We start from the raw sequence: 15,483 nt of genomic DNA on the forward strand, positions 1-15,483 counted from the left end.
CACGGTAAGAGAAATGGTCTATAAATAAAGTTCAGCACTGCTGCTACTCTCCCTAGGAGTGGCTGTCCTGTAAAGATGACTGCAAGAGCACAGCGCAGACTGCTCAATGAGGTGAAGAAGAATCCTAGAGTGTCAGCTAAAGACTTACAAAAGTCTCTGGCATATGCTAACAAGCCTGTTGGCGAATCTACGATACGTAAAACACTAAACAAGAATGGATTTCATGGGAGGATACCACAGAGGAAGCCACTGTTGTCCAAAAAAACATTGCTGCACGTTTACAGTTTGCACAAGAGTACCTGGATGTTCCACAGCAGTACTGGCAAAATATTCTGTGGACAGATGAAACCAAAGTTGAGTTGTTTGGAAGAAACGCACAGCACTATGTGTGGAGAAAAAGAGGCACAGCACACCAACATCAAGACCTCATCCCAACGGAAGTGTGGTGGTGGGGGCATCATGGTTTGGGGCTGCTTTGCTGCGTCAGGGCCTGAGCGGATTGCTATCATCGAAGGAAAAATGAATTACCAAGTTTATCAAGACATTCTGCAGGCGAGCTTAAGGCCATCTGTCCACCAGCTGAAGCTCAACAGAAGATGGGTGTTGCAACAGGACAACGACCCAAAGCATAGAAGTAAATCAACAACAGAATGGCTTAAACAGAAGAAAATACGCCTTCTGGAGTGGCCCAGTCAGAGTCCTGACCTCAACCCGATTGAGATGCTGTGGCATGACCTCAAGAAAGCGATTCACACCAGACATCCCAAGAATATTGCTGAACTGAAACAGTTCTGTAAAGACGAATGGTCAAGAATTACTCCTGACCGTTGTGCACGTCTGATCAGCAACGACAGGAAATGTTTGGTTAAAGTTATTGCTGCCAAATGAGGTTCAACCAGTTATTAAATCCAAGGGCTCACATACTTTTTCCACCTGCACTGTGAATATTTACATGGTGTGTTCAATAAAAACATGGTAATATTTAATTCTTTGTGTGTTATCAGTTTAAGCAGACTGTGATTGTCTATTGTTGTGACTTAGATGAAGATCAGATCACATTTTATGAGCAATTTGTGCAGAAATCCATATCATTCCAAAGGGTTTACATACTTTTTCTTGCAACTGTATGTCCAAACCTGATGTATTTTAGTGCAATAAATCTGTAAAATGTGCAAACTTTACTATGTTTTTTGCTGCAGATTACGCCCTTTGCATTTCAAAAGATGCAATCTGTAGCAGAAATCTGCTGCTGTGGTTAGAAAACCCACAAGTCAATTTACACAGACTATTCATCGGTGTGGGGGTGAGATTTTGCTAAAATCAACCGTAATATGCTGTGGATTTACTGCGCACATATTGGAGATGACAAATCTGCGGCATATCAGTCACATGTGGACATACCCTGAGGGGCCATTCACATCACTGATTTTGAAAAACTCCCTTTAAAAATTGGCACAGAATCTGTGTGTTTTTTGTGTTTTTGTTTTTAATCAATGGGTGTTCACTTCATTACAAAGCTGAATTTCTGCTTGAGGTATTTGAAGCAAATCTGTGCCAAAAAACACACAGAAAATGCACAAAAACCGCATTAACTTACATGGAGCTGTTTTTTTTTGTTTTTTTTTTTTTTTCAGCTTTCCATTTATTTCAAAGGGAGATTCAGCACTGATTCTGCCCCTGCAGCTTTTTAGTTTTTTTACACGTGTAAAAAAAAATAAAAAAAAATCAAGTACGGTACTGCTTCTCATTGAAATGAATTGGAGGCTGTTTTGAGGCATTTTTGAGCAGATTTTGAGGCAGAAACGATCCAAAATTGGTGCCAAAAAACTCAGTGTGAACTAAGGAGCAATTGTAGTGGAAAAAGAGTGTCTTGTAGTTGGGTCTGCAGCGTCCAGTATTACATAATGTTCAGTCTCTTTGTCTCCATTCAGGCAAATGATTTTAACTGGATGTGTGGCTTTTGCTCGCCATGTTGGGCCGACTCGCGTAGAAGCAGAACTTTTGCCACAGTGTTGGGAACAAGTAAGTATACAATTTGGCTATTGGTCTCAGTGGCCAATTAGTTTCCAATTGTATTTTTTCATTTGGATCTTTGCTTTGCAGCTTGAACATTGCAGATGTTAATGGGGGTTGTCCAGCTTTTAAAGCTGATGGTCTGTACTTAGGATACAGAGCAAACACGGACTACAAAAGCGCTGCTCTATACAAGTCCCATAGCCATGCCTGCTTGTTGAACAGTTATAAAGGCTAATTTGGTATTGGACTTGGAGTCCTCATCTTTGTGCTTAATGCAAAATTATCCTTGAAATAGGCCACCAGCTCTCAGCAACCCCAACCAATCAGCTGTTCTGAAACTACAACTCCCAGAATGCTGCATTTACTAATCCGCAGCAATACTGAAAGTTGTCAGGTTGTCCTGCTGAGGAGCTGTTAGCGTTCCTTACATGTCTGTACTCTTCTGGGGCATCGTGTCTTAGAAGTCTGGATTGGGCCGTTCCTCTGTTGCCAGTTGGTTGTGCCCATACAGTCTCACACTGTCCAGTCGGTGCTGGCCGTGTACAGACGCAGAGGGTTAACAGGGGAAGAGCACAATGCAGAGTTATAAGAAATTCTCCCGCAATGTTATTTCTACAGACATGTAGGTGCTCCTTAAGTCATTACTACATGGTGACTGGAGTACTATACTACTGTTAATACACAGAATGTTGCTCCGATATCCAGGGGAATAATTGTGTGAATAGCTTAGTTCATAAAATAGCATTTCTGGGACAACTTTTCTCCTAACTGTACGTCATCTAGGTGGTGCACCGTCCGATCAGTGCTACAGTATCAGAGTATGTAGGGAGATACTGGGAATGGTAACACCCAGTTGTCAGTTTATAAACTTCCAGGAGGAATAGCAGAGGAGCAGTTGAATGCTGAATTCAAAGTAAAGATGTTCTAGAAAGTATTTGTAAGGAGAGGTGACACTTTGTCTTCAAAGGGTTTCTGGCATGAGAAAAATCGTTATGTAGCTGACTGGCAGCGATGTGCTGATGTCAGCAGTACATAACTGTATGATTTTTATCTCCCTGCCTGCCGCCGTTCCCTCAAAATAATGACTTTTATAATATGCTAATGAGCCTCTAAGTGCTATTAGGGCGTTGCTGCAGCACCTAGAGGCTTTGTCTACTCACCCTTTGGTACGCCCAGGTCCAGTTGAGTGACGTCTGAGTTCTCCTCAGTGTCCCGAAAATCCCGCGCCTGCGCAGTCCTGTTTAGTATTCGGCACAGTGAGGAAGCCTGCAGCAGGAGCGCGTCCTTAACTCACTGCGCCTGCGCCGATTACTACACGGGACAGCGCAGGATTTACGGGACACAGAGGAGAACTCTAACGTCAATCAACTGTACATGGGCGTGCCAAAGGGTGCGTAGGTCAAGCCTCTAGGTGCTGAAGCAATGCCCTAGCATATTATAAAAGTCTTTATTTTGAGGGAACAGAGGCAGGCAGGGAGTTATAAAACATACTGTTTTATGTTCTGCTGACATCAGCACATCGCTAATGTCAGTCAGCTACATAACTATTTTTCTCATGACAGAAATCCTCTAAAGTGGCCCTGTCAGCATGGTCAACAACTATGGCAGATAAAAAAAAAAAATTATATATATATATATACATACATACATACATACATACATACATACATACATACACACATACACACACACACATATACACACATATACACATACACACACAAATTGATTGGGGCACTTGCTGAGCAGCGCAGATCCCTAGTGCACAGGCACCGAATGCAGAAGCATTCCTCCTCTGTGTCTGCAGCCAGGGGGCACTTCCACTTCCGGGTTCAATGATGTAATTCATGGATGTCAAACTCATGGCCCTCCAGATGTTGCAAAACTACAACTCCCATCATTCCCTGATAGCTGTAGTATGCCCAGGCATGATGGGAGTTGTAGTTTTGCAACAGCTGGAGGGCCACGAGTTTGACATCCCTGATTATTGGTGCCTGTGCTCCAACTTTCAGAAGACATCTTATCTTGCGCTTATGTGGGGAGTGTTCTGAGCCCCAGGATCACCACTGTAAATGGAGCTGTCTTATTTTATTTTTATCACTATTGGTACACTTTAAATATCTCCTTTCATAACCTCTCACTTCTGCCAGGCCCTAGTACTAAGCAGCCTGCATATGGCTGCCCTAGATATTAAAGCAGGGTTTCCAGGACCCCTTTTTTCTGATAGATGGCCGTCTTGTGTTTGTGCCATAAATCTCCAAATAGTTTTCTTTCATGTGCTCGAGCTTCTAAACTGGCTTCTCGGCTATTTCATACAGTTTTCTTTATTTCTGGTGAGTAGTAATAACCTGTTTTGCTGCTTTTGTCCAGATCAATCACAAGTACCCTGAAAGAAGGCTCCTTGTGGCAGAATCATGTGGCGATCTGGCACCGTACCTCCCTGTAAGTGTTTCCCCTTCACTGCCATAGATGACTAAAGATAAAATATGAAAGAGCTTTTTAATAATGTTTACATGACATGTAGTACTTTCCACTGTACCATATCACATTTCCGCCAAACCACTGCTTTTTATGGTACACAGAACCTAGAAATGAATGATGTATATAAGCACAAGCCCCTCTGTCGGTCTGCTGGATTGTCGGCATGTTCTGGAAATCCTGCAGACAACAAGGGGTTAATCTTCCCTGATCTCGTCCATCTTCAGCTGTGCAGCAACTGAGGGTTGTGGCTTATCCACTGGGTTTATTAACGCTCCTTGCGTCCTTCTGCTCCAGCCAGTTGTCTTACAGCCAGACATGAGAGAACTCCCCGGACACACAGAAGATATCATTCCATTTGTCTGTGTATTAATTGTAATAAGAGGGGAGATAAGGGTTAGAATGGCTGGGATATTTCTTTTATCATGTTCAATGCATTTTCTAGGTTTAGTACTCCTTTAAGGGTTATTGATTGACCAGGAGGTCTGGTCTGCTAGTGGCAATTTGTAGTAATGTTCAGGGAAAGCCATACCTAGATCTATTTTCCATAAATCACACATTTTCCTGGCTATTCTGTAGAAATTTTACACCGTGGTGTGATAACGCCCGGAACATATGGTTGTACTAAGGCCGTGTCTGCGTTTTTCAGAAAGAGATAAGAAGCTCTCTGGTGCTGTCAATGTTGCAACAGATGTTACTGGAAGACAAGGCTGATATGGTGCGGGAAGCGGTCATTAAAAGTCTTGGCATAATTATGGGATACATTGATGATCCAGACAAGTATCAGCAGGTAAATGTCACTGGCAGGAAATGTCCATTTCTGCCTATTAAAGTCTTGGCACGAGAGAGAGCTGCAAACAGGGTGCTACGTGCAACTGCATCACCTTTCCTGTGTACTAGTATTGATAACGGTCCCCTATTTTCTGCAAGGTGCATGCACTCGAGAGCTTTGCTATATGGTTTCCATTTCAGTTGATTGGAGCGTTAGTTTTTCATATGGTACACACACACTCTTTCCATTTTTGCATTACGTTTTCTGCTTGGAGCTCCCATTGTAGGAGATCAATACTGAATAACCTTTAAAATGGCTATTTTGTATGCCCTATATAAAATGGAGGAAAACTTTAAAGGAGCATACATGAGTGCAAATATATAATTCCCAACAGGAAGACCATATGATGTTATTAGAACCTGTACAAGGATGCCCTCTCTACAGAGAAGGGTCATACAGCTACATACATCATGGAAAGAAGATGTTGCAGAAAAAAGTGGTCCCAGGTTGCTAGCGTACTTTTACACTTGCGGCAGAATGATCCGGCAATCTGCATGCAAACGGACAGCATTTGTAGACGGATACGGATCTGTCTCACAAATGCATTACAAGAACGGATCCGTCTGTCCGTTTGTTATACGTACAAACGGATCAGTGTATATATATATATATATATATATATATATATATATATATATATATATATATAATAATATATTTTTTTTCACATTTTTACTGGCCTGCGCAGACCGGAAAGACGTATCCGGCATTCCGGTATTTTTAATGCACTTATTAAAAATAATACATTCCTAATACATACGGCACTAATACATTCCTATGGAACAAAAAAAATCGCGGATCCGGCATTCAGGCAAGTGTTCCGTTTTTTGGGCGGAGATGAAACCGTTGCATGCTGCGGTATTATCTCCGTCCTGAACAGTCAAAAAGACTTAACTAAAGACATCCTGATGCATCCTGAACAGATTGCTCTCCATTCAGAATGCATTAGGATCAACCTGATCAGTTCTTTTCCGGTTTTGAGCCCCTAGGACGGAACTCTATGCCGGAAAAGAAAAACGCTAGTGTGAAAGTACCCTTAGGAGTGTGGTAGTGTTGAACTCAAACACAATGGGGTTTTAATCTTTCTTTGGGGCTCCGTCACATGTATGTACTCCATTGGGTAATTGCCATCGTATAACGGTCATTAATGTGATTTACTTTCAGGGTTTTGAACTCTTACTGACCGCATTAGGGGACCCCTCAGAAAGAGTAGTGAGTGCCACTCACCAGGTGTTTTTACCAGCCTATGCTGCATGGACAATGGAACTTGGAAATCTCCAATCCCATCTAATTCCCACCCTTCTTAGCAAAATTGAAAAGCTACTCAGGGTAAGTTAAGTTGCTGAGATGATTTGTTGTAATATATGTAGGCCCAGATTTATTTCATATGCCCGTCTTAAACAGAAATGTGTTGGAGTAAAGTGATCAATATTTCAGACCCCCACCCATCCTGAGAATGGGGGGACCCTGAATCTCCAGTCTGCAAGGACTCAGAATGGTAGTGCACATGTGTGACCACAACCCCATTTACTCCTGTGAAGCTGATGGAGAGAGTCGAGCACTGTGTTTGGCAGTTCCAGAAAATGGAGTGGTGACATGTATGCTCTACTGCTCCATTCTCACGGGGACCTTGTACTCCTCTTATTACTTACCCCTCCATGGATCACCTATTCTGCTGATCTCACGTGATCGTCATGACTGGATGCTGGCTCTTCTGGTTCCTACAGGATGTGTTCCTTAGTCTTCCTGAGGAACACACCCGGTCGGCCCCTGAACAGAAGAGTCTCCTTCCAGCCCCGGTGGTCGCATGAGCACAGCGGACACTGTGGAATCTGTGGCGTGACAGAGGGGGAAGTACTCAGCTTCAGGTATTGTTTTATTTAGTCCAGAAGCCAAGGTGTCCCCTCATGTACCCCCTTTTTATTTCAGGAAGGAGAGCACGGGCTGGATGAACACAAGCTGCACATGTATCTCTCTGCGCTGCAATCCCTTATCCCCTCACTCTTTGCCACTGTTTTACTGAATGCACCATTTACCAGTAAAGCCAAGCTTCAGGGAGAAATACTGCAGATAGAAGGTATCACTAATGTGCTTTTCTGTCATTTGCTTCCCATACCCGCAGAGGCATGAAGCCCTCTTTGTCCTGGCACTTGGTGTCTATATGTCTTGGACTGCATTTAGCAATCATTGGCAGTCACGGAAGTGTTCCTCTTTTGTATGTCTCTAGTCTCGTACCACACAGTAGTGGTTTTCTAGCCGTAGTGGTTTATACACACAGAAAGTTTGATTAGATTTTTCCAACTTCTATTACAGACTGTCTACTAGCCCTTAAAATAGACCTGCTGGCTATGTGATTTTCCTGCATCTGACTCAGTCATGCCAGCATGTGAGACTGTGTAACATCCCATGTCTCCCGTCTGTCCTAGTCGTATTTATGTAAGAGATGAACACTGTTCTCTTCCCTGATTTTGGGTTGCTTTGTGTTCTCTGTGACAATAGACCTAATGTGCTTTGCAGTTACTATATAGATTGTTCCCTCTTCTGCCAATAATAATCTTTGTTTCAATAGCGCCAACATATTCCGCAGCGCTTTACAGTTCAGGGGTTCATGTACAAACAGTCATAAATAGCAAAGCAACAGACACGTCAATCATTACAAGAGGAATGAGGGCCCTGCTCGCAAGAGCTTACAATCTATGAGGAGATAGGGTGACACAAAAGGTAGAGGTGCTTGTTTTGTACGATGGTCCAGCCATCTTGGGAGCAGATATAAAGCTGCATGAGCCGATCAGCAGCCAAAAGATCTCTTCAACAGACATACTGCATATAAAGCGAGGACTGTTGTAATGGTCATGTTTTATTTCTGTCTGTTTTAATTAACATGATTCTTCCCATTTCTGTCTGGCAATTGTCTAAAGTACACTTGGAATACACTTGAGCAGAGTTAGATGCACTTATGCTGTGTAATGTGTTCTGCTTCAGGGCTGAAGACACAGCAAAATAATCTATATATTTACTCCCAAACGACTTATTTGTAGGCACATTTCTTAAAGGGAACCAGTCACCGGGATTTTGTGTATAGAGCTGAGGACATGGGTTGCTAGATGGCTGCTAGCACATCCACAATATCCAGTCCCCATAGCTCTGTGTGCTTTTATTGTTTCAAAAAAGCGATTTGATACATATGCATATTAACCTGAGATGAGTCCTGTACGTGAAAGGAGTCGGGGACAGGACTCATCTCAGGTTCATTTGCATTTTTTTTGACACAATAAAAGCACACAAAGCTATGGGGACTAGGTATCGCGGATGTGCTAGCGGCCATCTAGCAACCCCTGTCCTCAGCTCTATACACAAAATCCCGGTGACAGGTTCCCTTTAAAGCAAACCTGTCAATCTGTGGACAGCATGATACAGATATATACCTACTGTATGTAGGGCTGAAACGATTACTTGATTCGAGTAATTCAACACACACAAAATTTGCATCGAGGATTCGTTTGTGTCATGTGACCATGGAGCGGGAGTGAAGCGCTTGCTATTACTCACCGCTATGTGGTCACCCGCCGGTCTGTACTGCACTGCACTGGATCCTGACACATCGTCAGGACACAGTGCACGTAAGTGCGCACCATGACCCGACGCTGTCTGACGTCAGGATGAGAGTGCAGCGCGCCGAAAAGAAGATGGAGGAGCTGTGGAGTGGCGCCGCTACAGGAGAGGTAAGTATTTTATTTCACTGGCGCTGGGGACATGGCTAGGAGGGGGGAGATGGGGGCATGGGGGGGGGGGGACAGCTGATGGCACAGGGAGCTGAGGAGTTTTTATAAAGAAAAACGTTCTTTTAATTAGTTTGTTGTTATTAGAGTACTCGATTAATCGTTGGATTGATCGATAGAATCCTCGATTACAAAAATTGTCGATGGCTGCAGCCCTAGCTCTGTGTTTTACGGGGAAAAGACTCTGTATATCTTATGTTTTATTCCTAGAAATTCATATGCTCATTCTGGGCTTTGAATTTAGGGAATGACTGCTATCTGTCTAAACGCAATCATCCAAGTAAAGCTGCTTATCGGGGGACTTTCACACAAGCCTTTTTCTTTTCCGGCATAGAGTTCCGTCACAGGGGCTCTATACCGGAAAAGAACTGATCAGGCATATCCCCATGCATTCTGAATGGAGAGTAATCCGATCTGGATGTCTTCAGTTCAGTCGTATTGACTGATCAGGCAAAAGATAAAACCGTAGCATGCTACGGTTTTATCTCCGACGAAAAAAACTGAAGACTTGCCTGAATGCCGGATCCGGCATTTTTCCCCATAGGAATGTATTAGTGCCGGCATTCAAAATACCGGAATGCCGGATCTGTCCTTCCGGCCTGCGCATGCGCAGACCGGTAAAAATGTAAAAAAGGTACAAGACGGATCTGTCTGTCCGCATGACAAGCTGAGAGACTGATCCATTCTTGCAATGCATTTGTGAGACGGATCCGCATTCGGATCCGTCTTACAAATGCTTTTAGTCAGCGGCGGATCCGGCGGGCAGTTCCGACGACGGAACTGCCTGCCGGATCACACTGCATCAAGTGTAAAAGTAGCCTTACTTAGAGGACCACCTCCTTGACTCCAAAGCACAGATTGTGAAAGAAGTTAATTGAATGAAATACAGGTTATACTGAATTGTTTCCAATATATATCTGCTCAGCTCCTCCTGCTCTGTGACATGTTTCTAGCAGATCAGGTACCACGTTCATTGTGACAGGTTCCCGCTAACTGTGATGTGAAGGAAGCGGTGCTTCTGTCTGTTTACACATCTTATTTAGTAAAATGTGAATATGCAAGGTCTTAAGAATGTCCTCAAACTTCCATGTTTTTTTTAAAATTGGTTTCTGGGGTATTAATAATGATAGTTCATCAGTACTGTGTGGTGGTGGCGGGGGGGGGGGGGGTGAGGTGAGGGGGGGTGACACTCCAGACCCCCACCAACTACTGTTCTACTGCAGCTCCAGTGATGGAAATCTGTGCTGGAGCTACTGTAGATCAGCTGTCAGACAACAGTCCTGCAAATAGGCCATCAGTATTCAAAACCAGGGGTTCTCCGAGCATTTCTTTTAATCAGTACTTTGTGGAAGGAAGATCTTATAGAGAGAACTTACCCATTCCTCACTTCACCATCTCCTCTGCACTGATACAGGCTGCGGGACTTCCCGCCGGGGTCCCAGCCAGATGTGTGCATTTCTTTCCCTGTTTAGCTGTGTTATAGTAAATGCCACCGATCTGCTGCTGGCAAATGACCATTTACGTGTCTGCATGAACAGTCCTAATACCCGATGAACGAGCGTCACCTTTACACTGGCAAATTATCACCATGAGCATTCATATGAACACTTATTGGCGAAAATCTGCCTGAACATCGGGCGCTGTAAAGGACCCTTTCTGCATTATGCTTAAAGGCCCTTTTTCACTGCCCAAGCTAGTGAGCATTTGTAGGTGCCACTGACTACCTGGTGAATGAGCGAAACGCTTGTTTATCAGGTAATAACATCATTCATGTGGACACCTAAATCATTGTTTGCTGGCAGCAGATTATGTCTTCTAAACAGCCTCTGCTGCTGGCAAATAATGAAACTGTATGGGGACGAGCGATTGCATTAGCGATCACTCTTCCTTGTACTGTGGAGGAGATTGCCTCATGGAAATGTAGAGGTCTCCTTCACTGGCGAGCAGGCAATTGTCTGGAAGGAACGCTTCCTTCCCAACAATAGTCTGCTCTATTGAGCAGTGTAAAAGGGGGCTTAACCGTACTATCGCACCTGAAACGCATTAGCAGTAAATGTTTCTACACTTTGTTCAGATGGACTTTTTAATGGGATTTAAAATGTAAAAAAGTGCATTTTTTTCTGTACCTGAATGCTGGGCTGTCCTTGGGAAGTTGGTATGTCTCCTTTCTACCTAGCTTCTCCTTGGCTTGTTTTCTCAGTGTATTATGTTCCGTTTAGGTTAGTACAGTGGCATACAGATTTAGACGACTCTACAAGGCCTCCTTCAGACGAGTGTGTGGAGAGTGATTTCTCCGTAATGGACACTGCTCTTTTCACAGGATCGCTCAGCATTATAATGAAAGAAGCAAGGTCAGGTTTTCCATATGATTCTGCAGACGCAAGATAATGCAGAGACACACACAGCATTATAAATCACAATAATGCCCTAAGATCCTGTGAAACGAGCAGTGTCCATAACGGGAAATCACGCTCCCACATGTCTTCTGGACTGCCGTCCGTGGCTCTCGGGCGCGTTTCATTGTCTGCTGGAAGCTTGTGTCACAGCAGCTGCAGACTATACATCGTAAATGTTGCATTGCATATAAACGGTTAAAGCAAAGTAGATTGACATAATTCAGGCGTGTACTTGTATATTTACTTTTCGTGTCAATGTTTAAATTGTCCCTTTTGTTCTTTGGTTTCATTATAAGCTCATAAGGAAGCAAAATCTTCTCTACGTGATTGTCCCACAGAAGGAAACAAAGAATCTGCATATTCTAGATGTAATGGTTATTTATACTAATATTTGCCATTGTGAGTTTTATGTAATTATTATTATTATTATTTTTTTTGTATTTTTAATTGTTATAAGAGCAGGTTGTCGGTTCCACTGGGTAAAGCTGTTCCCTTGTGGTAATACGGAAAGTAAATAAGATTTTTACAAATTGTAGTGACATTTTATGTAAAACTTGAAACCAAATGCAACACCAGCTTATTAACACAAGTGTCATAACCAAACTATGAGCAACATGATTGACCCACTTTCCATCTGATCCAAATGGACACTGACAGACTCCATTAAATTTATTGGGGTCCTACAAAGTTCTGGTTAAATGCTAAGAATAGCAATCCAGTTATTGCGCTGCTATTGGCATAAAAGATACTGCAAAGCACAAGTGTGGTAGAGAATATTTGACAAAGAAATGATCATAAAAAAAAAAAATTTATGACACGTCAAAGAAAAATATATTGACATACTGAGATATATTAGTCAGTCACCTGAACATCAAAATAAGGGCTCATTCACACGACTGTATTTTCTTTCCGTGTCCATTCCGTGTCTTTTTGCAGACCGTATGTGGAACCATTCATTTCAATGGGTCTGCAAAAAAAAAAAAAAAAACGGAAGTTACTCAGTGTGCATTCTGTTTCCGTATTTCCTTTCTGCAAAAAAATTGAACTTGTCCTATTATTGTCCGCATTACAGACAAGGATAGTACTGTTCTATTAGGAGCCAGCTGTTTCGTTCCGCGAAATACGGAATGCACACGAACGTCATCCGTATTTTTTGATGACCGCAAAATACATATGGTCGTGTGAATGAGCTCTAATAATGAATTAGTATATCAGGAAATGTCCCTACCTGGTTCATATAACACACAGACATACCAAAAGATATATAGCCCAGGTATATACAGTCCTGTTTATTTCTGTTAGGGTGCAAACCTAAAACAAATCATATATTGTAACCATATGAGAAACACATACCAGCATATACTTGCAAAAGTCAAGAAAACAAGACCCCTAATAGTAGGAACTTAAAAAAAAGTGTGTAATGTGAGCATGTTACAAGCCATTAATTGGGACCAAAAGAACCGGGACCCAAAGAACGAAATGTCCAAAAATTTTAAAATGTGCCAGATAAAGCCTATCAGGTCAACTGAACATCCCATCCTTCCAGGTGACACTATCCTAAACAGCATCAAAAGGTCACTCTTTGAGGGGAAAATAAAAGCAGTAGTACATCATATGACTGCCACTGATTGGTATAAGTAGTCAGATGGTGGTATGCATGTCTCTGCTGGCAGCTTGTAAAGACCCTCAGGGACCACCAGAGCATCTGCAGGGGAGGGATTGAAGAGGTGAGTGCTATTTTTTTATTTTTTTTGCCTTGGCACGTTTACTGCTCCTCCCCTATATATTTTTTTAATTATTATTATTAATATATATATATATATATATATATATATATATATATATATATATATATATATATATATATATATATATATAATTTTTTTTTTTTTTTTTTTTTTTTTTTTTTTTAACCCATTGGTTATGGACTCCTTTTTGGGGGCATTTTTTATTGTTGAGTTCAACTCATTTGGGACTACAAATCAGTTCTTCAATTTACTGGTATTTTTTCCTCTCCAGCTCTCGCTTTCAGTGTATCTGCAGACTGTTGCCTTCTGCTTCACAGTGTATCTGATGGCTCAGTCTGTACGTTCCCGACAGCTCATAAACACTCATTATAGTTACATTCTTCTTAGTTTGAGCCGTCAGGAGTTCAGACAGATAAATAGAAAATGAACACAATTGGAAGGGTTACATTAGTGTTGCATTTGTGCACTCTTATAAGTGTCCAGGCCTGACTATGGGCTAAGGCACCTGAACTGACTATCATTAATCCCTCTAATGCTCTCTGTTCGGGGTCATTAGCCCCACGGTCGGGCTGAGATGCTCGGCCATAACGTGTTTTGGCTGACACTTACAGGAAAAACAGAGCCCACCTTTTGAGTATGTTGCGATGGTTGGGAGTGGCAGTCTCCATGAGATACGGTACGCGTGCCCTTATCTGACCGGCGCCCTGAATCACCAGTGGGACTAATGATTTGTGTTTGTTATGCTTCTGTTGTTTGCTTTACTGTTTAACTATTGATTAGATCGTACAAAAGTCCCTCTTTACCCTTTTGTTGACCCTGTCAGTGTACTTGAGTAATTTTGACAGTCTTTCAAGCAAAGCTGCGAACATACAATGATATATTAACCTCTTTATAGCTCTCTTTTAGTTGATTGGAAATCCCCACGCTCCTTATAAGTTGTGGCTAACGCTATATTTTTGGTCATTCTTCACAGTGACTCGCTTTCCACGCCCTATATCGCCTCTTCAGGATGTAGCGACCATCATTGGCAGCCGTGAGCAGCTGGCTGCGCTACTTCAGCTTTATGACTACCAGCTGGAACATGAGGGAACCACTGGCTGGGAAAGTTTACTTTGGGTTGTTAATCAACTGTGAGTTAGTTTCAATATTTCATTAAATATGTATGTTAATAACATTTCTGTCTGAATTATTAATAAACAGAATAGCAATTACATTCCTTTAACTGCAGTCTCCCTAGGATTAGGAATTAACTATAGAAATTAAATGGAATGTATAATCAGAAAATGACCTGCGGTTTAAATCATATTTTAAAATCATTTTTGATGTTTTTAATTTTCCATGTCACTATATTTAGTTTGTAAAATATTTTATTAAACATATCAAAAAGATAGTCATACTTTGCATACAGACAGTGCATCACTTTGTGCATCCGCACAATGCAGGGTATTAATGACTATTACACCAACAAGTTTTCTTGAGTTTGTACATTAGAGGAAACCAACCAAAATGACAACTCAGCCATGACAGAGGACCTAAGACATGAGACAGAGAGCATAATTAAGGTGGACACATCTTATACCTTCTCGTCAGACCATTAGGTAATGAGATCAACTAATTGGTTAAGTAGCCAATCTGCCATAGAGCCCTAAGCCTATATCCCCACATCAGGACCTATCTGTTTAGGAGAAATTCCTTAATTTCTTCCAACTTCCCCACACTCTATCGAACAAAGCATTATTATTTATCTCCCAGTGGGCTATTTGTTCTAATCTATACACCTGATCCACCCTAGCCAACCATTGTGGGATATTAGGCACGCGTTGTGACTTCCAGTTTGATGCTACCAAGAGTCTGGCCACTGCCAGGAGGTGCTGTTCTAAGCGATTAATATGGGAAGAACGGCAATTTGGTGGACTTAGGCCAATCAGACAATATTGTGGTGAAGAGGGGAACAATCCATCTTGTAGTTTGGAAAGTACGTCGCAAACACCTATCCAGAAGGGTTTTATTAAGTGACAGTCCCACCATATGTGTTTGAACGAGCCTTCAGTAACGCCACATCTCCAGCACACAGACGGGGAGTTGGGAAACATTCTGTGGAGCCGTACCGGGGTGTAGTACCACCTAGTGACCATTTTATAATAGTTCTCCTGCAGTCTCACACACCTGGATATTCTATTAGTTTGCGATAATAATGTTCTCAACTCACTAGAAGAAAATGTGATACCTAGATC

The 15,483-nt window shown here is 42.1% G+C and overlaps 1 protein-coding gene across 4 annotated transcripts in view; it reads left to right on the top strand.

Moving 5' to 3' along the window:
* RELCH (RAB11 binding and LisH domain, coiled-coil and HEAT repeat containing) overlaps positions 1 to 15,483 on the top strand; it is a 127,184-nt gene that overhangs the window by 77,457 nt on the left and 34,244 nt on the right. For all 4 annotated transcript variants that reach the window (XR_006389948.1, XM_044293122.1, XM_044293120.1 and 1 more), the window contains 6 exons: positions 1,932 to 2,022; positions 4,387 to 4,458; positions 5,144 to 5,284; positions 6,491 to 6,655; positions 7,256 to 7,403; positions 14,223 to 14,379. Coding sequence is in view for 3 of the 4 variants with exons in the window: in XM_044293122.1 (XP_044149057.1) it covers positions 1,932 to 2,022; positions 4,387 to 4,458; positions 5,144 to 5,284; positions 6,491 to 6,655; positions 7,256 to 7,403; positions 14,223 to 14,379 (774 nt within the window). In the remaining variant the exon portion in view is untranslated. The remainder of the gene's footprint in view (positions 1 to 1,931; positions 2,023 to 4,386; positions 4,459 to 5,143; positions 5,285 to 6,490; positions 6,656 to 7,255; positions 7,404 to 14,222; positions 14,380 to 15,483) is intronic.

The sequence above is a fragment of the Bufo gargarizans genome, chromosome 5, assembly GCF_014858855.1.
Source record: "Bufo gargarizans isolate SCDJY-AF-19 chromosome 5, ASM1485885v1, whole genome shotgun sequence".
Lineage (NCBI taxonomy): Eukaryota > Metazoa > Chordata > Amphibia > Anura > Bufonidae > Bufo > Bufo gargarizans.